Source organism: Cyprinodon tularosa, unplaced genomic scaffold (genome assembly GCF_016077235.1).
Source record: "Cyprinodon tularosa strain WSP-4 unplaced genomic scaffold, ASM1607723v1 ctg124, whole genome shotgun sequence".
Lineage (NCBI taxonomy): Eukaryota > Metazoa > Chordata > Actinopteri > Cyprinodontiformes > Cyprinodontidae > Cyprinodon > Cyprinodon tularosa.
Window position 1 is genome coordinate 3,836,514 of NW_024038048.1, and position 24,987 is coordinate 3,861,500.

The 24,987-nt window shown below is 36.6% G+C and overlaps 1 protein-coding gene across 4 annotated transcripts in view; it reads right to left on the minus strand.

The window, feature by feature from the left end:
- Positions 1-24,584, minus strand: part of epha3 (eph receptor A3) — a 127,899-nt gene extending 103,315 nt beyond the window's left edge. For 3 of the 4 annotated variants that reach the window (XM_038276407.1, XM_038276406.1, XM_038276404.1), the window contains exons 1-4: positions 24,410-24,584; positions 13,772-13,836; positions 4,497-4,508; positions 3,110-3,770 (exon numbers count right to left, since the gene is read on the minus strand). In XM_038276407.1, coding sequence (XP_038132335.1) covers positions 3,110-3,770; positions 4,497-4,508; positions 13,772-13,836; positions 24,410-24,500 — 829 coding nt within the window. In that variant the 5' untranslated portion in view covers positions 24,501-24,584. The remainder of the gene's footprint in view (positions 1-3,109; positions 3,771-4,496; positions 4,509-13,771; positions 13,837-24,409) is intronic. The other variant, XM_038276405.1, reaches the window with a different exon arrangement.
- Positions 24,585-24,987: the final 403 nt, after the last annotated feature.

Here is a 24,987-nt window from a genome sequence, read left to right on the forward strand (position 1 = left end):
GTGTTACTGCTTCAGTTTAGATCCCAATCAGGCTTAGGCGGGACTACTGAAGTTAATCACGGTTGGCCAAGACAAGGAACAGAATTTAAAAATTAAAAAGGGGAGAAATTATTTTTACATACAAGTAATGGATGGATACAGTTTTTTTCTTTGTAATAAAACATTATTATTCTCTTTTTAAGATGACCAAAAAGCAATAACAGAAGAAATTTGTATTGGGATAAATACTTTTTCACAGCTCTTTACTGATGGTAAAACTTTAAAAAATGTGCATAGCTTTTTATTTATTTCTCCATGTAAAATCATGATGGATTTTACAAACACAGTTCAATGTTTTAGGTACATTTACGGTAAACAATTAAAAATAAATCACAAACTGATGTGACAAAACTTAATCACTTGTGCCTGCTCGAGCATGGGTTACATGTGTATAGTTGATAGACCATCCCTCGTGCATCTGTTTCTATCATTTTTTTGCCATGTGTGCAGTCTTGTAAATATGTTTTCTTCCTCTTTATGGTGCTAGTGTATTCAGTGTCCAAACATCATTCAGCCATCTATCTTTTAACACGAAGAGCCTGGTGTGCGTGCGGTATGATGGGGGCCCCTCACGGCTGCTTACAGGGGGCTCCAGGGGCCTCTTGGTGCAGCTGTCCCACTCCATAGTAACACAAGACCTTATTAGAGTCCATTAGAGCACTCTGAAACTAATAAGAGATTGTCAAATACATCCAAACATTCACACAATTCACAGAGACGCAGGAAGCGAATGGAGGGTGACGGTGGGGTGGGAGGGGTGAGGGCATGCGTGCGTGTGGATGAGTGGTGGTGGTGATGGGAGTGCAACATATTTTTCCTCAACATGATCGCATTGTTTTAAGTAAACCACTTTTTTTCTGATATTTTTGAGAGAAATTTAAAATAAAATGACAGAAGCAACACAAATGCAGCACCTTGTTAACTTTATAGTCTCTGAAATCTATTCAAAATATTTAAAGACATATGTACCGGTATGTATGTATTTATTCAACGCCTCTTATACCTATTTTCTATTTTCTTGTTTTTCTGACTTTATCCAGTTGCTCTGACTAAAATTATCCATGCATCTGGGCGATGAGAAAATGCTTGTCTGGGGTCCAGAGTTCCAGAAAAAGAGCGTCCCTTGGCCCTGACAGCAGGGGCTTGACCCGGTAGAAATCCTTTGATCTTTAATTAACACCGGGCACGTCTCCGGAGAGGCGAGTGCTGATGAATAAGGTACCATTTGGGACAAACTACAAAAACTTAGAATACAATGTGGAATAATTCTTTGTTTTAAAACTCAGCCCTGTTTTTGCTTTAAAGCAACTATGGGAAAATCTGCAGATCTAAATTTGGTGATTTAAAATGGATGGTTATGCATCTGGCATATTTAGCTTAAGGGGAAACTTGTTAAAACCAAAAAAAGAGGAACCCACATGGAGTTGTATATTGACCGCAACCTCCATCCACAACAAAGAAAATGTGAGGTCTTTATGGCACATGTGCTGGAACTCGCCTCTGATCTCTTACCATTGTTCAACTTCTTTAACATTGTCAAAAAAAAGAGGAAAAACAAACAAACAAAACATAAAGTAAGCAAATACCTAACATGAAAACCAGATCCACCTAATGAGATACAGAAACTGATAGAAACTACTGCAACTGAGTTTCTCCATAGGACACACTGCTGAATTGTCATGTAAAGAAACATATTATATACTGAACACAATCAAAAATCTAAATATGCATTAGTATATGAATGACTTCATATATCAAAGTTATCAGTGAACAGTGTCCAACACTTTTACTTATGTATAAGTCTGAGGATGTAAATTTAACTAACATTTTTTGCCAATTCTTTGTTGCAAATCAGCTGAGTTAAAGTCAGACTAGGTTTTTGCCCTAGCTGAAGTCTTCTATCGCTTCTAACACGTTTTCTGCCCTGTATGTACATTATCTTCACATTTGCTCTAACCAGCTCTACATATGTTGGCTCTACTAATATTGGATCCAACATTGTCCATCCTGACAGTAGTATAGTTAAAATAATGAGTGGTTAGTTTTCCACTCATCGAAGAATTTGGAAGACAGGCCAAAAAGGTCATGTTGATGCAATTTAACCCTGTAGAGACACTTGGACCATGTTGCTATGAGTTCATAAACCTTTTCAAAGTTTCTTGTCTATCCCATATAGACGGCGAGACACTTCACATAGGAGTTATTTTTCATGGCTTTCTTGCATTAATGGTTTTCTTTTTGGCATTGCTTCATAAAGGCCAAATTTGCGAAGTCCACATCTAAAAATATATTCTTTCAACTGATTTGTTGATCTCTACTGCATCTTAAGAATTAAAAATCTTCTAAGTTAATGTATAACAATTTCCCAGTTCATGATTACTACATACTTTATGTTGGTTGCACAGATTGCCCAGAAAGTCTCTAAAAGCAAGGACATGTCTACAGGGCACTACAACAGAAATCAGCTCCCTTTTAAAACCTTTATGAAGATGGTGACCAGACAATGAAAAACATTTATTTGGAGCCATCTCAGTTTAAGCTCCTGTCATGCTTTCACCAGCACCCATAATCATCACCACAGCTATTTTATTGTAATCCACTCCAGTATACTGTGTTTATCAAACCTGTCTTTGCAACTTTGGCTAAAATATTTCCTAAAATTAATGATGTGTCAAAGAGAAACTCACCACCAAACCACTGCTGGCTGGACCTATCAGCTGATGGATCTGGTTAACACATCATCCACATATAAGGAGATACGTGTGTAGAGCTGGACAACATATCCAAAGACACCCTAGGAGCCTTGGATATGTTTGAAGGTCTCCCATATAGAATGCATCCACATTCATAGAAATGCGTGTGTATATATATGCCAAGATCAGGTGTACGACATTTAAGCTCCTTAACAGAAAGATATGAAGTGAGGCTGTCTTTTCATCAATCTTTGCACTTTTGTAGCTTTGGAAAAATCTTTGATTTGCGCAGAACGGAAATTCCATATGTAACATTAGACATTTAAGAAACTTAGACAACATGGTTCATTTGTTAAAAAAAAAAAAAAGTGACTTACTTTGACAGGTGCTGCTTCTCTCCTCATATCCTGGGTTACACAGACACTTTCCAATAGGCACAAGCCACTCCCCTTCTGTGCTACAGTACATTCTTGGGGGTTCCTCCTCTTTCGAGTAATTGACACACAAGCCTTTGACCTCAACCAGGGACTGGGAGTCCATTGGCACAGTATCGGGGAAGGAGGCCAAATTCCTCACAGTTTGTGGACACTTTTTAAAGTAAACCCTGACTGAAACTAAAGCCACACAGGCACCCACATCCTGGAATGCCAGGTAGAAGCCCTTCTTGCTCAAGGGGCCTACCTCTCGCACCTCAGTGTTGAGTTTGAGGATGCGATCTCCGAGGTCCGTTTGGGTAAAGCTCTCATCAGCGGCTATGGTATCGATCTTTAGGAATTGATGCTCCCTAAAGTGGCTCCCCTGGTCATCATCTGTCTCCAGATAGAGGAGGTTGAAGGTCTCTTTGCATGTGCCAAGGACCAGCGGGATGGAGTTGCAGTCCCGCAGCGTAAACTTCAACTCCACGTAGATCTTCTGCGCCGACTGGCGAGGGATCCAGTTGGTGCGAAGCCAGTTGTTCTGGCTGTACTCCATCACATTGCAGACCTGGAAGGTTCTGATGGGGGTGTAGTGCTCGTCCACACCACTGATCTCCTCCCACTGCAACAGTCAAAAAAAAAAAAAAAACGGGAAAGATCGAAAGGAGAAGCAGAGAGAAATAGGAAGAAATAAAAAACAGAGATAGCAAATGAATAAAGGAAGGAGAAAAGGATGAGGTAAGAATGGGAGTAAGGATGGAAAAAGAAGAATATAGGAACAAGAAATTCATATAATGTTGAAGAAAATTAGGGGTTTGGAATTGAAGAGGAAACAAAGGAAAAGAGGGGAGATAGAGAGAAAAATAAAGTTATCTCCACCCTGTAGACATTTAACAATAAATTACTTAGATCCAGATTCAGTCTTTCTGAATACTAAACATCTAACAAACACTTAAGGGTGAAAAAATTACACAACTAGATCTTTTTTGAATTGCCCAATTAATTAAAGACAAACTTGTTGCCATTGCCAAATTTTCTTAATTAGGAAGCTATAAATATATTTCTATAATAACCCATGATGTGTGATGTTTACTATTTCAGTCACTTTAAATTAGTTTGAAGCAAATATTACCAAAGATCGCATGGTGTCTTTTTTCACCCTTACACTAACAAAGTCTGTTTTTATCTATAATAGTGAGGAATTTCAAGCTGTAGTCTTTGTTATTTGCATCACAAAACTACTTCTACTCAAAAAGAAAACGTGCTGAATCCACTATATGAAATAAAAAGAGGCTACAAGGTATAGACAGATGTGAGTGTATACCAGGAACATTCGTGTCTATCTTACATTTTCCCTCCACTGGGAGAAAGCAAAGAGAGGAGAGGAGAAAAAGAGAGCTGGGTCATTCCTTTTGAATTCAACACAGCGGGTAGACTCATTGATCATGCTGTTCGGCTTTGCTGTCCGGGCAAATCAACACTGAATCACAGCAATGAGGAATGGACACCTGTAACAGTGGGCTTATAGTAGTTAAAATGAAGGAATGGGTGGAAATGAGCAAATGCTTTCCCCTTTTTTTCTATTTTCTTTTTTTTCTTTTTTTTTATGTAGATTTACCTAAAAAATTTTAGATTTTTGTCCAGATTTTAAGCATGTATTTTTTCACAGGTACTTGAAGAAACATCTATTCTGATTTTCCTGTTTTGTAACATTTCACCCACAAACTTCAGTGCATTTAAAATATTATGTACTGTATCAACATAACCCAAAGTGTATTGTATGTGTGTATTCAGTCCCTTCTGTGGTATGATGTAAAACAACCATTCTACTCTACCTACACCTAAGTTTCTCTGGGGAAGGTTCATATCATCTTTGGATATTTAAAGTCTTGTGTACATTTTGTCCTCAGGAAAACAGCTTATTTATACTTAAGCTTGTATGTTGGTATTAACTATTCTGAATGCTAATTTTAAGTGGATTTTTAGGTATCTAGATAGCATACTTCAAATAATTTCCTGTATTTATCTTTATTTAAGGTTTTATGAACTTTTGGAATATACATACTTTAATGACAATACCGAAAAATGGACTCTGTTTACCAATTAGGGATCTTCTGGCAGCATTTGGTTGGCCTGTCAAGCTAAAGGGGTTGGAAATGCATGTTGATGCCAGAATGTACAGACTCTTATTTCCAGAAAACTGTGCATCGTTCTCTTCTGAGGTTTATGCTATAATGTGCTGATAATAACAAGTAAAAGCAAAGGTGTTAAAAGGCATGGACATAGAGGAAGTTTCAGTGGGAGACATTTTGTTTTTGTTTAGTCTCCCCTGTCATGGTTCCCTTGGCATTGCCTCATTCATCTGAGAGCGGCCAAAGCTCTTGCAAAAGCAACAAAATGATGAAAGAATTCAAAGGAGTTAAATATAGAGCTGAAACCAAAATCAACATTTCACCTGAATGTTCTCCCCGGTTCAAATGCCCAACTTAAGATAGAAATATAAAACGGTGTGATGACAAGGTATAAAGGTTTGCTGACAGACTTTAATGGAGCAGAAACCAAAAGGAGGACCAGATCTGTCACAGTAATTAGTTGCTCTGTTGACATTGTATTTAAAAAGAACATCGACTTGTGTGAATATATCAACAGATATACATGCTTAAAGTTGTTTCTCCATCATCGTTTATGCTTTTTTAATTTGTTTGCATTTTTAGGCAGACTGATCTGGTTGTGGATGTTTTACTGAGCTGCAGGTTTACAATTTTCCCAGGAAATCCTAAGAATATATTTACTGTTTCAGAATATATTGGTATAAGGAGAATATTGTAGTATGAGGCATTATCAAAGTATATAAACGTTGAAGAAGAGTGTGGATATTTAAATATTTTAAACTGAAGCGAGAGAAGAAAATTGAAAGAGATTCTAGTCATTTTAGCTCTGATTTTATGGATTTAAGTTTGATTTGTGACAGTTTTTTTCAAGATGTATGTCACCCCTATCTAAGTAGCTGATTCATTTAGTCTTTTTGGAAACGTAGTGCTATTTAGCAACCCTATCCACATATCGACAGTATCTTTTAAGAAAACCATTATAACTATTACAATACTGTACATTATTGCTGTAATTCAATATTTTTTCACCTACTGTGGTCATCCTAAAGAAAACATTTTTTTCTAACTTGGAGGGGTTTTTCCTTTCTGCTAATTTTGATTGAAATAAATATCTATGGGACTTCTTTCTATGACCTGGAGCAGATCTTGTACCATGATGAATGTGTTACATAATGGCTGTTACCAAGTTTGACAGTTTACAATTTACAAACATGTTAAAATTAGTTTGAAACTGCCTCCACAAAAAAGAAAAGATTTATGATGGGTTAAATTTGGCCAGTACTTTCAAGTAATTATCTTGTTCTGCTGGCCCCAGAGCATCTGCTCTTCTGCTTAAAATTCTCCCAGGGTTTGCAGCTCTAGCTTGGCTTGCATGTGTGCATTTGTAAAACATCACAGTTGTGTGCTGAGTCTACAACTTTGACCTTTAGACCAAATGGAGGACTTAATTTTGTCAGCACACTTTTAAATTTTACTTCAGTTTTGCAGTTTTTATTCATGTTTTATCATTCCCGCATTGTAAACAGTTCTTTTCCCTTTTCAACTTTTATGCCCCAAACATTAAATATAAGTTGAGTCTACTCTTGGACATGTTATATAGATTCATACAGATATATTTTAATGAAAGCTTTTAGGTTTGATGTCCTCTTATTGTTTGATTAGATATTCAGCAATATATTGCTATTTTTTTTTCTCTAAGTTTCTTTAAAAGGATATTGGATACAAACTATCCTACCTGCAATTAGCTATCGTACCAGAAACTCTAAACAATTTCTCTAAACATAACCTACCACTGAATTTCAAACCCAATAACACACTTAGACAAAACCTGGTTCATCCCAAATACACAACACCCAAATAAAATCTGAGTGGCATTTTTTCTTTGGTCCATGGCAGCCAGAACTGTTCAGACTTCTATATTAAAGAGACCGAACAACTACACAAAAACATGGCGCAGCATAGGAGAGCCAGGGGCAAGATTCTGCAGTGCTATTGCACCTCAGGAACAAAGGACACACCTTTGATGACCAAAATGTTCAGATTTTGGAAAGAAGGGGACAGATGTTTTGAAAGAGGGGTGAAGGAAGCCATCCATGTTAAAAAGGGAAAAACCATTAATGAATAGAGAGGGAGGATTGTCATCTCAGCTTTCATGCATCTATTATACAATCATGGCGCTTATTCTAAAGAAATTACATAACCATACTCATTGAGATTCAATGGCAAAACATGTAGCCCATAAACAACTAAAGACTCAACCAACCAAGGCACATGTTGGGTTGGTTTTAGATCTGTATCTAACTTGAAAGGATGGACCTCCATGCTACTTAAAACTACAAATTGCTCTGGTGTGAATTAGCAGACTCCCAGACAGATGTCAAAATGTAATCATCATCTGAGTCCAGTTAACACAAACCTTTTAAAAGTTGTGAATAACTTTGTGATATCAGTGTCTTAACACTTAAACAACACATATTGGCCATGGTTTCAGAAGTTATGCATGGCTACTGAAATGTTTTATCAAATATTAATTATAATATGATGTTATGGTATGCAGAAACTCTGTCTACACTAATGAAGATTCAACCTTATTGGCATGTCAAAGGAGGCTGGAGGAGCTCAGTGGAGCTTAGAGGGATCACCAACTAGATGTACACAAAAAATGTGATCACAGCATCAGACTTTCCTCTCAAGAGAGCCAAGTCATCAAAGCAAACCAGGCTGCCTCATCAGTAAAGCATAATGAATTAGTGTCTGAATTTAGTTTTAACATAAAATTAGACTTTTTTTTAACATTAATATCATGATAAAATGTCTTTTTTGGCATCAAAATTCATGTGGCAAAATAAAAATATAGTTATATGAAAAGTCAATGTCTATTTCATGAGATTTTTGTCTTCACTACTGCAATGAATAAAGGTTTTGAGATCCCTTGAGGAAATTTCCTTCTCGTAATGTGTTACAGTAAATATCAAGTAGAGAAAGAAAGCAGTCCTCCAGGATAGGGTAGCTCCCCTCTCTGTTGAACTCTAATTGATATATAACAACACAGGGACCCAACACTAGTCTCCATGACCTCTGACCCTGACCCTTAATGGTCGCAGCTGGGGCACAGGTTGGTGTGATGCTGCCATGGTTTCTCTGATCTGTGCTGTAGGTGAAGCAGCTAAAGGGACAGTAAAATGAAATGTGGTAACTTGAGCTGATCAACACATAGCTATGGTAACAGGCACGTCTCAAAGTCACATAGTCAGCACACTAATTCACCTAGTTCAAAGATGTTCGGGTCAAGTAAAGGGCTGCTATATAGAGTGACAATGCACTCAGATGTAACTGAGAGTGACAGATTTTTAATGAAACAAAACAGACGTCTCTACTTTGGGAGATTGATTTTTCTTATTTTTATCATTTAAAAAAATCTTCAAAACAAATAATTTAAATTAATACAATTTATTTTCTTAGTTGCTATCAGATCAGACATTGTCTGTATCTTGTTCAAATGTCATGTATTTCTTTATTGTAATAAATGCATGTAGTATAACACCTCTTAATTTTTTATTTATTTATTTTTTGCTTATGTCCATAAAGTCTCACCTTTTATTAGTATTTGGTTTTAGTCTTTCTCTCTTATATTCTGTTCTGTGTGTACTCCAGGTTTATCTCTGTTAGATCTCTTAAAGAGTTTTCCAAAAGATGAATAGTTTCTTTGTGCAGCTCCTATCATTTGGTGTGATTGATCTCTCCTCCTTTAGCAGCTCTACATTCGCTATGCACAAGCTGTTCATAATTTTCTCTCATTCAATCTTTTGGTTTGCTTTTTCTTTCCCCACCCCATCCTACTTATTTATGCCGTCCAGTTCTCACTGATCTTGCAGAATTTTTACGTTTAGCTGCCTCTTTCTTCAGTTCGAATGTATTTATATGATTTAATTGAATGGACTATATATAAGTCCAATTACTTGTTTCTTAAAGCGCAATCAAAACAACACTTGTAAGGAGTTTCCGCTTCAAAAATTAACTGTATTAAACTGAAATAATTTGATTTACAAATATATTGTGTCCTGATCAAATGGAAACTTTGCTAAGGAAAAGAAGGTAAAATAAAGAGGGCAACATTTCTTATTAGTCATATCAGTGGCAGTTAAAGGTATAATGGAGGAGTCAATCATTTTGATGATATGTTTATGTAAAGCCATCTTCCGTGCTCGTTCCCATGTACCTATATATGGTGAGTCTGACATCATTGAAAAAATCTAAATCTTCTTTTAAAAAGTAAGCTTGTATGAGCAACTTTTAAACAGAGCGTGCATGAGGGGAACTGGCCTTGTCCATGCCCTCGTACTACTTTAATAGGCGTTCCCTCTCGGGAGCAGGTACAAGGTTATGCATGCATATTTTTTTTAAGTGAGAAGGCAGGTCTTTTCAAAAATTCACTAAAATCCTCTACTGTACCTTTAACTACTTTTAAGATATGTTGCCACTCTTGCAAGTCAATTTATCTGTATCAAACTGCATCTGTTCCCTTTAGCCCTGACCAGCAGTTCTACACCTTCTCTTTCCTCCATCATTGCTTTTCTTCTTGCCACTGTTCATTGGCTGCTCACAGGTGTTAAAATCTGCATCTTTCAATAATGCTTTATTTTATTTTATTTCCTAATCTAGTTTAAACCTTGTTCACAACAGGGTGTGGTGTGCTCAAGATGCTGTTTGTTCACATGAAAACAAATGCACCAAAAGCTCTGTACTTAAAACAACTTTACATTACAAATACATGATCAAAGCATTTTAGTTTCATGAGAGCTATACTCAATCTGGCTGGTGTTACTGCAGAACTTGATATAGACTAAGCAAGCTTTTATTATGTTTAAAACAATGACATTTCTTCACTAAATCCAATTTTAAAATATTTAACTGTACCCTTTTTGATTTAAAGATGATATAAAAACTTTTCACACCTGGACTGAAGCTATAAACTTCTTATGACTCATGACTTGTTATGACATGCAAGACAGAAGAGCCAGAGGTCGTTGTGCAAATTTTCCATCATCCAGGTCAATATAACTACAGAACAGGTTCCAATTCGAATGTGTATTGCAAAGAACAACAGTAGCATACATTCTCAATACTTTAAAATTTTTATGTGAAGTTCAGTAACTCATTAAGTAGGAGCTAAAGAATACAAGTGAAAAACTAAACCAGATCTTGGAGGTTTTATGCTAGATTTTGTTTTGTGGATTACTATTTGACTGGTAATTTAATGCAGGAAAACAACTCAAATGATCCTGGAGAATACTCCCTATACTTACATATCAAAGCCCTATGTAGAGAAGTTCCTCATTTGTGAAAAACATTTTGATCCTGCACTGCATGTGTAAAAGCAGCCTTTGACGGCATGGAAATTATTCATTACCAATCAAACAAACATATAACTGTTTGAAACTAATTATTAGACATGAATGCAGATTTGCAACACTGCTAAAATAAGCCAAGTACTGGCAAAGACATCAATGTCGTATCCCTCGTTGCTTTGAAGACTGTACTTCACTTTGTATGTACCCATTAATTTCTATTCTGCATGCAGAGCCGGTGTCTTGGGTGTTGGTTTGTTGCTGAAGAATGCTTTCAATGCATACGAGAATGTAATCTTTAACAGTCTTTAGTGATGGGTTAAGCCCCCCGGACACTGCAAAGCAATCAGCCTGCCTCCCAGACAGATAACAGTATATCTGGATCAAACACACTCAAACTCACAGACGCACAGCCATCAGTCCATTCGGTGGCTCCCGGGTGAACATCCTGGGGAGGCTAAGCTCTTAATTTGTTCTGACCAGAGCACGTTGCGTCTCGGTAGGCCAGTAGTTGAGGCATCTCCATCAGTGTGAATGAGTTTGCATCTGTGTGTGTTTGGATGTGTGTGAGGGAGGGAGGCAGAAAAGGCTCTCTGCTAAAGCCACACATTATGAGAAATCATTTGTGAGCGGCGGCCTCCGAGGGGCATGCTGCTTATCAGAGCGAAGTCAGTGGATGACGTGAGTAATTACAGATGATTCACCTTGAGGACCTGATCAACAGCAATATTTATCTGTGTATGTGTCTCTGCACCCCCCCTCCTCCCCACACACATTGACACCCCCTCCTCCAGCTTTGCCTGCAACTTTCCGACCATTCCATTCATTGTATATACTCCTCTTTTTGATCTTTCTGTGATTCACTTCTGTCCCTTTTATTGTGTCTTTCAGAGAAAACTGGATACTCTCAGGTCAAAAGAGAGAAAGCATGATGCTTTTTAAGGATTCCCAGTAAAGACGAATGTCCTTTAGCCAAACAAGGTCCCAATTGAGCATTCTCCTGCATACCAAGCACCATATGGCATGGAAAACTAAAATGTACATCCCCTTCACCACAGATCTACTGTGCAACATGGAAGTTGCAACATCATTATGTGGAACTGTTTATATTTAACACAGACACTGAGGTTGGTTAGAGTTTAAAGGAAAAAAGATGGGGCTAGATACAAAACTCTTAAAGAGAGCTAATTTCGAATATTCTAACCTCAGCAACATATCAACATCCGTATCTTTCTCCGTCTTTCCGTCTTTATCTTATTTGGGTTTTTTTAGGCCTTTTTAACACCACCAGTTATCATTTTATCCTCATCTCTTCAACCTTCCTCTCAGTTCTTTCCCTTTCTTTTCGGGCAGGTTCTCAATTTGGAATTAAACTGGCTGTCATCCCTGCAGCACAGTAACAAACTGGATAATCATAAACTTCTAATCTAAACTAACTCAAAGAAGAAAATCTGAAATAAAACAGACATCTTTGTGAAAACTGTATAAACTCTCTCATACATTCCAATGGCTAGAGCTGGAACAAGTACCCATATCAGTGCACATTTTCCTAGTCCCTTACACGCAAATAGCTTTAGCCAGTAGAACATCAATCTCTTCCGTCATTTCCTTGCACAGTCGCAATTGTGTAGTCTGCAATTGTCTTTAGACTAAATGGATTTTAAAGCTCTTGCAGTCCTCTCTGCGCATTATTTTCATTTTTCTTTCTTTGTAGCACTTCCTCACCAGAGAACTTCGGCATGCTTCGACCATGCCAATGTTGTATACGACCGAAGGAAACTAGGTTTGGCAGTCCAATGGAACAAATGACGGGATTACCTTAAGCCACTGCCAAGGAGTAATTCTAACACTTAATAAAGGAAAAACAGAGAATTGTGTATGTGTGTGGGAGAGAGGAGGAAAGTTTGTGTGTGAGTCTGTGTCAGAGAGAGAGTGCGAGAGAGTAAAAGAGAAGTGGGGGTGGTGGGTGACAGGAGGCCAGCCCAGAGGCGCAGGAGTCTAACTAGTTAGACAAATAAACACTGAACAAGAACCCACTGGAGGGCTTTGATGGAGAAAGGCAGCCTCATAGGTGATGGCGGCTCTGTTTTCTTTTTTATTTTGCTGCTTTGTTCTTTGAATTCTTTAAATCTTGTACATACACAAAAGTATGATATGCAAAACATAAGGGGTAAAAAAAAACTTTTTTACAAGATTTTTCCAATGGTATATTGAGTAATATGTTAGGTAAAACAGGTTTTATTTTATTGTTTATCTGTTTTGTGAATGTAAACCACCGTTTAAATAGTTTATGGGGTGACAATATGTATTAAAAAGTTTTTCAAACCTCACATGATTTTAAGTCTGCATGTAGATAACATGTGGTTATAGTATTTTTTGGATGTTTCATAAAAACTAAAAAGCATTCTCAGCAAGACGTTTGTTTCTTTGTTTTTTTGTTGTTGTTTTTTTTCCCCTTACTTGACAGTATACTATAGTTTGCAAAGGCATCCCAAGCAAAATTTCCTTTTTTTTTTTTTTTTTCTTTAAGAGTAGATGAAGGTAAAGTTCTATTTTGTCAATTCACATTAACAACTGTATTTTTTTTCCTATTGTTAAAAAGCATGAACCCAATTTTGGTTTTCAAATGATATATTTTTTATTTAATGTTTTGCTTTTAATATAACAGTTTAATCTTTACACTCAAATACAAATATTAAATAGGAGGATTAGCTTTAGATACCAAAATGGGAAATGTTTTGCTTAAAGTATGCTACTAAAATAATGTTCAACATATTGATTAACTGGAATTTAAATAATAAGATTTCAAACTCTGTATGAATACTAATAATATCATTGTGTTTTTTTTTTTTTCATAAAATAACTATTTTATCCTTATCTTGAATCCATAGAGTCAACAACCTCTAGCCCTTAAACACACACAGGCACACACATGAATAAGAGCACATTAATTCAGTACAGTTTCTTTTTAGTATTTAAACTAACTGGCACACATCTCTGCAAGATAAAGAACAGACAAAAACGCCTAAAAAAACTGGGATTATTTGCACTTTACTCTGTTGTACAATTTAAGGATCAGTGGAGACAAAAATATAAATGTTATGGCTTAAGTCTTCATGCAATTCAGGCATGACTGAGTTGATAAAGGACTTAAAGATACTCACCCCATGGGATGGGTAGGAAATCCATCCTAACTCCCCTTGGCTTGCTTTAGAGTCTAACAGGTTAACTGCGGTGAGAGAGGGAAAAAAAAAACAACAAGAAGCACATGAGTGACCAGTTCTTGTTAGCCCCAATTAGTCTTCACTGAAATCCCAAAGGAGAAATCTCTTCAACCTCAATGACTGATTATTTACTCAGCTGCCACACAGCCTGACTTATGCGATGGCACTCCATGGTTCTATTGCAAATGTTGAGAAGGCAGCGATACAAATAAAGAGACTTTGTCTGTGTTTTTAATGTTTATTCATTATTAGGTTCCTAACTGTTTGCCACAGATATTTTTAATGTTTTACCTCTTAAAACAACAAACTATGTGTTTTATTGGAATCTTATATGATTAACAAATATGTAAAGTAAATAATAAATGTGAAGTGGAAGTAAAACTGTTTTTGTATTAAACTTGTAAATTTAAATCCAATTGTAACATTGACATGAGACAGTCATTGTTGAAACAAAACAAAAAAAGGAACGGTAATTTGCATTTTGGCACTAACCACATTCAACATAATGTTTCTCTGGTCAGATGAATGCATCTCGGTCCCACAACTAAAAGCAATGTCTAGCAGAAAACTAACAATGCACATTACTCTCAACACATCAATTACAAGAAAACATGGTGGTGCATTTACCAATGAGGAAAAGCATTAAAAATGCTTTTACTCATTGGTAAATGCGTAGGTAAAGGGTGTAAAAAGTCGTGCTTCAAAGGTAGTGTCCTTCAAATTTTAGATGCGTCTGTGCTTTAACACACCCAATTCATATAATTGCAGTCTGTCAAACATTTGCTAACCACACATCAATGAAAATCAGCTGTGCATAAGCAGCAAAACATCTAAAACCTGCAGGACACTGGTATTCAGGTTTTAGATAGTTCCCTAGTCCCTAGGTTGGATCAAATCCAGACATCCAGTCAAACATCTGAGAATGGGAAAATAGCATGGGACCTAATTTATTTTTTGGGCCAAAATTCATAATGCTTTAACATTACACATCATCCTGGACACAAAGTTCCATTTGGGAAAAATTGTGGTGTCAGCAGCATTTTGCTTTGGGAATGCTTTTCTTTGACAAGGATTTGGACGCTGGTCAGAGTTGATAAAATGAGATTAAGGAGCTACAGAACTACCCCGAAGCAAAAACTGGTTTGTCTGATTAAATCCCAATAGCATACATTCAGCTTTATGGTTTTGTTGTTTCACTTTTGCAGGGTACTTTAAGATTAACTTTTTTTGGGCATGTTACAGTTTCTCGCTGCATATGACACTTCTAATTCAATTGGAACATTTCACATAAACTGAAGGAGCATGCCCTGTATCCATGGATAAGATAAGCCCCAAAATGGTCAACCCTTCAAGATGTTTTAGAAACCTGTGCTGGATTACTAAAAGTATGCTACATGTTAAAGATTGGTTAAATTTATTTTACAACACTTAGGTTCTAGGTTTATGACCTAGAGTGTTACATAGGCTTCCCTTTAGATGATAAAGCTTACAAGGTTGGTGTTTATTGATAGCCTCTTATCTCGGAGTATTACACTTAGTCAAATCAACCCTAAATATTCAGATGTTTTTCAGTATTGATGGAGTTCAAATTCATTGGATATGTGTTTAGAAGCTGGTAACAATTTCTGATGTAGTCACGGAACTGAATTTATCTTCCTTATTCCGTTTGAGGCAAATTCTGCGTAGAAAGCGTATTATCTAAATAAGTGTCTTAAGTGTGAAAGACATTTATACTGCCTGGCCAACTACAAAAACACCCCACCTATGGCATAAGGAAAAAGAAAGCGTGATATCTTTTCATGCAGGTATTTTGAAGCCACTAAACCAGAAATATTGTCAATGTTTTAAAAAAGCCAGAAGTTTCAAAGAGTCCTGCTTTTGACTTATCCAAGCCCAGACACCTTGCTGCACAGTTACTCATGGCAACTGACCTGTAACCAGGTAAAGCAAAACTGCTTCAAATCAAAATTTAAATGCAATCATCACTTTAAAAAGGGGTCCGAAATTCAATTGGCCATACTCTGACCAAAATATAAAAATACAGTTATACTAAATGGAAATAAGCCTTGTGAGTATGTGCGTGTCAACTATTTTTTCAAACAGGCATCCAACAGCAGATAGAGTAAATCCATGCCTGACAGAGAAAATACGGCGAGACAAATAAGACAAGGAGCTCAGCAGCACCAGGATGCAAGCTAAACTCTGGAAAACTGTTCTCTGCACTGAGCTGCAGTTGTAGCTTTACCAGTAAAGCATATAGGAACGGTTTACTATTTTGAAACTCTGCTGATAGGAATGATATGACCAGAATTGCAGGTAAATAGCACTAAAGGAAAATGTCATTCCTGGTTATGGACATGTTGACCAAACTGACTCTGACAATCCAGTCTATTGCTGGAGTTCTGAAATGAATTGTAGCATTTGCTGTTGTTGCTTTATACACATGGTTTCAGAGTGAATGGCTGCTATTGAATTGAGTAATTAGTATGGATCATGCAGGATATATTGAGACAGCTCATTTGTTTCTTTTAAACCTGACTTCAACAGGAAAACTTTCTCATTAGGAAAACAAACTCAAGATCCTAATAAGCACCCTAATTACACGCATCAAAACTGTAAAGCCAGTTGAAGAATTGTTAATTCTGGAAATCTGTCCGGATTTATTTAGTAGCAGAGATGATAACCTTATATCAACATGCAACTGTCATCATAAGGCATTACTTTCATCTAAACTAAACTTACTCTCTTTGAAAATGGCAATTGTGCTTCATTCTTGTAAATCAAGCTAACAAAATACTTCTATAACTTTTCGTTTTTTACACAAAGTTTTAAAAGATCTCATAAAATAAAACATGAAAACAAATTTTAAAAAAGCCTGGAAAGTTACAATGTTCCAAACTAACTGAGTCATCCTTATTTTTTATTTCCTGCTTAGAAAAAAGTGATTCACATCTAAACGTGCACAAACAAGAATACGTTCATACCTAATGTACCCTAGCAACTTGTACACACCCACAGCAGGGAGAAGCAGCAGCACAGCCAGGCCCTGCAGCTGTGACCCCATAAGTTGTGAAAATATGAGGCTTGAATACTCCTTGGATCCTCCTGCTCCTTTTTACAGAGCTGCACCACGCATTTAAGCACAAACATTATTTTTTTCAGGCAAGGCAGACCACAATGCCATAAAAATCCATCGGTTGTTTTGGCTTTTAATGTTACCTTGGGGAAGCAAACAACAATCGAATGTTGATGTAATGCCAAGAAATAATTTTTTTTGTGGTTATAAACATTACACCCAAAAAAATGTTTCATAAACTTTAAACTGTGTTTTAAAGAATATTTATAGAACTAAAGTAGTCTTTATTGCTCAATTAACCATAAAAAGGACATAGTAACAGTGAAGCATTAATTGGTTTCTGCGGAATCATGGTGATCATGGTTGCTACAAGTTAAAATTATTATTATCAATACTATTAGAATGTGAAATGTAAAAAAAAAACATAGCAAAATGTTGTACAAGCAACTAAATAAAAAAAACACTAAAACTCAAATAGCAGTTTTTATAATATAATAACACATAAATTGAAGAAATTGAAAAAAAAAATGCAGTGGGCGAAATATTTTACCTAGTAAGATTAAGAGCTGTTGTGGAAAGCAGTTTTCGCACGGTCCGACTGTAAAACAATACCGTTTGGGTTTGATCATGATCACATTTATAAAACAAAGTACTTTTGCCGCTCTAAAAACAAACTTTCTGTGGAAGGAAAAGCTCACTCCCACTAAGATGGAAGTCTGCATTTTCTTTATAAATATTAGCAGATGTGGCCAAAAAAGGAGTCCAAAAAGGAAAGGCACACAGGCTTTTATTTTCTACTTCTGAGTTTGCAAAGCTAGCCAGTCACAGCCATGTAACAGCACTCAGGCAGTTGAGTGGCAGAATACACATCACTATTAGAGTCTAATGAAGCTATCTGTTCATGTCAGATAATAGCAACTCAGCATCCAGGCCCATTGCTTCCAATTTACATTTCTCAACGAGCCGAGCCCACATCTCAAATTGAGCCAAGCGAAGGAATTTGAGTGCAGAAAATTAGACAGCTTTCATATCGCAGAAAGGGAAAAGAGACTGTCAGCAGCACTTGGCTGCAGGAATCAACGCTAATGCATACTGTACAAATAAATACACAAAAAAAATACCAATCAAGGAAACAATGGTGATACGCAAACAGAAAAGCACAGTTACTGGATATGGAGAAAATATTTTCATAATATTTGAAGTAAAGTGTGTGTCCTGTCCTGGCAGCTCAGGCGAACATATGCAGGATCTGGCTGCTTTGCTGTGCCAATTATAAGCTCTGCTCTAAATAAAGGGAGAAAATTAGACACCCCTCCTTTTATATAATTTACCTCCAACTTTTAAAGGCATGATAACTGAGATCCAAGTTAAATAGGAAACCTCAAAGGCCAAAATATATATAAAAGGATTGTGGGTCAAGCTGCTAAAACCATAGCAACAATAACAACAGTTACAAATAAAATATAATTTACGAACAGAAAATCTGGCAGGAACCAAGACAATTGATTATAAAACTTACAATGTACATTCAGGTTAAATTATTTAAATGTAATTATATATCTTAGAAGTTAAATTCAAAAAGTAAAAGTTATGTATAGTTATATTTACTCAGTTATAATGACGGATTTTTCCGCTTACCCAAACTTCAGTGTCCCTAAAGAAAATAAAAAATAGAAAATTTCTAATGCAAAAATGTCAGCAGACGGAAAATAATATGTGTGTGCTTTAGAACATATCCTGGGACTCATTTTGAATGAATTACTGCATGGTGTTACATCTGGGAGATCAGTTTGTGATTGCTGTGAATCCAAGGAAGCCCATGCTTCAACACTGACCTTCAACTAGCCTGTACTGTTGGTTTAGGGGTCTCTTATCTTCCTCTTAACAACACTCTACAGATTCTCTATGGATTAGGTCAGAAGGGTTTGCTGACCTTTAAAGTACACTGATACCATGGCCATTTAAGCAGGTATTGGCACTTTGGCAGTGTCATCAGATGTCAAGCACATCTAAAAAAAATTTAAATCGGCATTTCAATACGGCTTTACAGCAGAGGAAGGCGTGAGATGCTTCAAAATGTTCTGGTGGACAGCTGGGCTGACTTTGGACTTGATGGAAAACTGTGGACCAATACCAACAGATGAGATGGCTCAATAAATCATGACTCACAGTGGAAACTTCCCACTGGAACAAAAGCAATTTGGATTATTTCTCCTTCCCATCTCCCTCCAGACTTGTTCAAGTGAAAGACAACTTTTACTGCCTTAGCTCAGGTAAGATGCTTTCCACAGTATCTCTAGTTGAGAACTGTGTTAGGAAGATGGATGAACAGACACAAAAAAACTTAGACAAAACTTTATTGTCATTGGAGTGTATAGAAAAAAGCTTTGTCTAAGTTTTTTTTTTTGTCTGGACAAAACCATTAGTAATAACCAGAATCACAATTCCCTTGGTTTTTCAAAATAAAATGAGATTAAAGTGTGATTGCAAATAGCAAGGAAATGATGCTCCTTTAGAGGCAATAACTTACAGAATAGTAGATCTGAATCTGGCTTAACACAAAGAACGCTGTAGTTGTATCCTATGTCTCACAATCTCCTTAATGAGTGTGTTTCACAATCCTTTTAAGGCTGCCGTTATCACTGTCTCCTGCACACAAGTTTCTACCACACCTCTTTCTTCCATTAAAGTTTTTATCAATGTGCTTTGGTAAAGCACTCCAAGACACACAACGTTTTTTTTTTTAGCTTACTCTTCCTGACAGGGGTCTCATTGACTATCAAGACAACTGTTAAATGAGCAGCCTCTTCCACATGTTTCTGTAGACCAGAATTTACATTTTTTAACTTTTTCTTTTCTTTTTTCGCTGCTAAGAGCATTATAGTACTAGAAATACACCTGGATGTGTAATAAATCTAGCGCTTCAATTTCACTCTTGGATTCGGTTACTGATATGAAATAACCTTTTAGAATTTTTTTTTTTCAAATTGATTATAAAGTAACTGTTAATGTGTCTACTGCTACCATTGGCATTCATATAATTATAATTGAGTTGCACATAATCCTATAAAGTCGTGCATAGATGCAAACAGTTTCTACCAGCTTTGTGTCTGTTGGATTGCAGGCTCACAATTGCAAACAAAAATATAAGATCATACAGAATGATTTACTGTCAGCATTCACTCCCTCTCTCTCTCTCTCTCTCTGTAACACAGACACATAGATCCACAGAGTCAGTTAGCAAGCTAACGTCAGCCAAGAGTATGGCCCCTGCCCCATCAGGGAATGCCTCTAAACGGGAGTATTAATAGCAAACTCAGCCAGCCTGTCTGAGAGGGAGCAAACCATCAGAGGTGGAAACAGGTGAATCAATATATATAAAGCAAACCAAGACCACCGTCTAAAAACCCACAACATGTAAGCTGAACCTGACAAATGGAAGCAGTCAATGACACTAGATATATGGTGATTATGCATGCTGTATAATCATATATCTAGTATCGCCAAGAGTAGCATATGTTGAGCAGGGGAGCGCAGGCACGTAGAAGGGGTGCTCATTTTGATGTCTGTGTTCTCATAATTTACGGCTGCAGATTTTCCCAGAGTTTTAATTTCAGAAACCCCTACAACTAACACTGCTGATGAAGGCGGAGATGCAAACAGCATCAATATGTTGATCAGGCACATAGAATAGAATAGAATAGAATAGAATAGAATAGAATAGAATAGAATAGAATAGAGAGCGTCTGTGTGGAATGCTGCTGTGCATGTTAGGGTTGGCAGGCCGCACTGCAGGCAAAGCAAAGCGACTTGTGTCTGTGTTAAAGGGTGAAGTGTTCACCTCCCATTATGAATTATTCAAGAGCAGAGTCGCTCTGTCTGATGTTGCTGCTACTTGCCCAGCCCCTCTGTCCCCATTATTTTTCTTTCTTTCTTTCTTTCTTTCTTTCTTTCTTTCTTTCTTTCTTTCTTTCTTTCTTTCTTTCTTTCTTTCTTTCTTTCTTTCTTTCTTTCTTCTGCTTTTACACATCAGGCAATGCATATATCTCTTACTGTAAAAACACATAAACAGCCATGTGTATAGCTATTCCTCTGAATAAACATATAGTTTACACACAATCCTTAACTTTCACTCTAAACAAAATGAAATCAATCTGTAAAAAGGAAGTTTCTAGTCTTCATGGTTTGGTGTGGACTCACAATGTCAGTCTGCAGCACATGAAGGGAAGTGGGGATTTATTTATTTTTTTATTTAAGTTTTTTTTTTTTTTTTTTTTGATGGAGGCGGGGTGCAAGTATATTGCCCGCAGTTCTGAAAGGTACCATAGCTCACGGGCGCTCCCCATGGGGACCGCAGTTTCGGTCTCATCGGGGCCGAGCAGCTAAAAATACCCAGGGCCTCCAGGCGTCCCGCAGTGGGCCTGAACCTCACACCACCTGAGAGAACAAATCTGCGCCAATTCACAACTTCGCCCTTTCTTCCATTAGTGATGACAGACAGAACCGTGACAGTCTAACGCTGGATATTTAATGCTCAGAAAAATAGAAAAAGAAAAGCGTTTAAAGCTTTCAGCTGGATCATCGCGACCTAATAAAGACCAAACGAGTCTGATGGAAAAAGGTCGAGCCAGAGCGGGACATGGGAAACTAATCTAGAGAAACCTAAACTTTTCTCTCACTGACCAATCAAGAGGAAATTATTAAAACAAAATTATGTTTATCTTTTGTTTAACCTGTGATTACATTCATCCATGTGAATATATTTATATAGAATTAAGAAGTAATTGGACATATTCTCCCAAAAAATCTGTTCATGGGTGTTTATTTGATAAAAAATACACAGACCTTATAGAATTCTTTACATTTCTATGAACTATAAGGCACTGAGATGTTCTATAGTAAGCTTTAAGGAGCATAATTACCGTTATTGATTGTATAATCCCCGTGAATGAATGTATTAATAAACTCAAATCCAACAGCGCACAAAAGAATAGCCTAAAACAAATATTTATTTTTAATTTACTTTTTTGTGTAATTATGGAAATTTGCATTTTTGTTATTTATTTATAAAAAAAATTTAAGTTTTGAGAAAGATTCTCTTTTTGATAAAAAAAAAAATCTAAAGCATCTCCGCCTATTTAAGCTGTTTTAACTAATGTATAAAGACCACGCATATAAGGTTTAAAAGCTTGAAATGTTACTTTGTTGTGGGTTTTTATTTTTTTTTACTTTTTTCCACACATTTAGTGTTTCATATTGCAAACTCTATCATATATATTTGCTTTAATCCATGGCCTGTGCGCCTCAGTCAGCTTAGTGTTTTTCGTCGTTGGACAGAAGCCAGATCCGACGCGCTGCCTCCCTGCTGCTTTCTCACTTTTTTCGTCAAAGGAAGTTTATTATCGTGCTGAAAATCTGTTTCCAAATTCCCATAATCTTTTGGTATCTGTATATATTTCTGTAAGAAAGGAGCAGCCAAAAACTAAAGTTATTAAAAATCTGTATAACTACCTGATTTATTTGTTCATTTCATCCATGGGCCATTAACTTTAAACTCCCTTAAACAAACCTCTAAAGTTGGTTTGGATGTTTTTACTCTGTGTGGGTGACTGTTTTTAACTTTCGGATACTTAAAAAAGAGGTTTATAAAACACACACTCAGTGACACCTCCTCGCACTAATACAGCGGATGATGTATTCAGACTAATGGATGTGAGTCTGGACAGTTTTTCAGCTTTCACTCGCCTCTATAGCAGCCAAATATGTCACTCAAACCCATCAGTAGTTCTCCTGACCCACTAAAAGTTTCTCATTGAGAATGAGCTCTGTTCACTGTAGGTCCGCTTTACGCGTTTGGTTTTTATTCCATTTTGTCACGCAGCATATTCTCCTGACTCACGCCGTCAAGGAGCGACAATAAATTACATCTAATGATCTCCTGCGCTGCTTTAAACTAACCAGAGCTCGAATAAAGCCCTCACTGCAGCAGCTACTCACAAAATATCACATATATATATATATATATATATATATATATATATATATATATATATATATATATATATATATATATATATATATATATATATATATATATATATATATATATATACTCTTGCGTCCATAACAGAAAAAAATCTCAAAAGAGAAAGGTTTTTCTGCTTATGACTCCTCTGTATTACAAACTTAACAGAGTTCATGAGATGACACAATGCAAGTCTTGGTAAGAAATTCAGAATTCATTCACTTTGGAAAGTCTTAAACAGGATCATCCCTGTGTGGCCTATAGGTCCTGAACTTGCCATGTAATTCCGTTTTCAGACGAGATTGTTTTTTCCCCAGATCTCTAATGTCTGTAGTTTATGTCCTTCTATCTAATTAATTCTCATTTCATCAATTTTATGAAAGGTTCAACCATCTGAACCCATCTGAGACCTATAGGAATATCCTCGACCAACTGAACAAAGAATAGGCTACATCAAATCACTGCGTTCATAAGCTGTTATTCACCTAAGTTATTCCATTTCAGGTTTTCTGCCTTCTGTTGTGACTTGGCTGTGCACTGACAGACACCGAAGACACATTATAGTGCATTTTTAAAATGTATCCACTTTTTCAGGAACTTAAGAAAACTTGTAAAAATTCTAAAGATTTTTAATAATAATTTTAATACCTTCACTTAGACTCATGGTGATCTTTTCATATATTTGAAAAAGTCACAGTTAGAACTTAAGAGCTGCGTTATAACGAGCGTAAAAGTCGCCTTAACTCTCACTGAACATAACAGCTGAGCCTCTTTAACAATTTTGATTCAAAGTGAAAAATCAAGTGCAATTTAAAAAATTATAGCCAATCTTCTTAACCGTGATGGTAAACATTTCCACAACAGCTGACAAGTATTTACTGGGTCAAAACTATTTGGGTTCAAAAGAGAAAAAGTAAAAAGAGAGGAAAAACGTGCGTTTTTTACGCACACTGCGACTTTGCTCGTCCTCTTGCCCTAAAATCGAGTTGGGCTCACAGTTACCCAGTAACTGGGCGTCTACCCCAAATGGATTTTTACCGACAGTTTAACATGAGGAGTTCCCTTATATCTCCGTAACAGCTCCCAGTGCGCGCGGCTTTTCTAACACTGACCTTAAATTCATAGTGATATAAAAAAAGATCTAATAATTGTTTTACATCTGGCTTTCATGCCTCTCCTGTTAAGACATTAGTTTGAACGTTCTCCTCTCTTTGCTTTGTTAAATGATCTATTGTGTCTGTGATGCCACACTGTCAACTCCGTGCGCTTTGGATCATCTTCCTATTGTTGTTGCAGTTATTTGAACAGTGATCCGCGGCGGACGCATGGCACGCTATGATCACCGCTGAGTGAAGCGCACCATTCAAACACACGCACGCACACGCACACACATGGACACACGCTGACTGACAGGGAAACTAACACAGAGAAGGAAAGAGCGCTCTCATTGAAACGCATGTCCGCTTAGTTGCCTTACCTTCATTTGGAGGATAGATTATGAGGAAAGCAGGGAGAACGCAGGACATAAGGTGTAAAATGAAAATGAGTGATCGCGGATTGCAATCCATGGCGGCGGATCAGAGGTACAGAACTCCATGAAGCCACTGACTGGTCTGGGAACGTCTTCTCTCCACTCAGCTTTCCCCCCTCTCCTGCTCCGTTCCCCTTCAGCTGGAGCAGTTTTCCGCAGGGTCCTACAGAGTCAGGCCGACTATCAAACATGAATCAAGTTATGAATCTCAATCACAGATCCACCAACGTTTTAAGTTATTTGTCAAGCTTATTTTGGCTATATATATATATATATACATATATATATATATATATATATATATATATATATATATATATATATATATATATATATATATATATATATATATATATATATATATATATATATATATATATATATATATATATATTTATATACAAGTTGTCTTACTGCAGGAAGAATCCAAACTAGACAAAGATTCAATAACTTTTTGACCATTTTTCTTTTTAATCATGCAAACAACTTGTTTAACTATGGAAGTAATGTTTCCTGTTTTATTA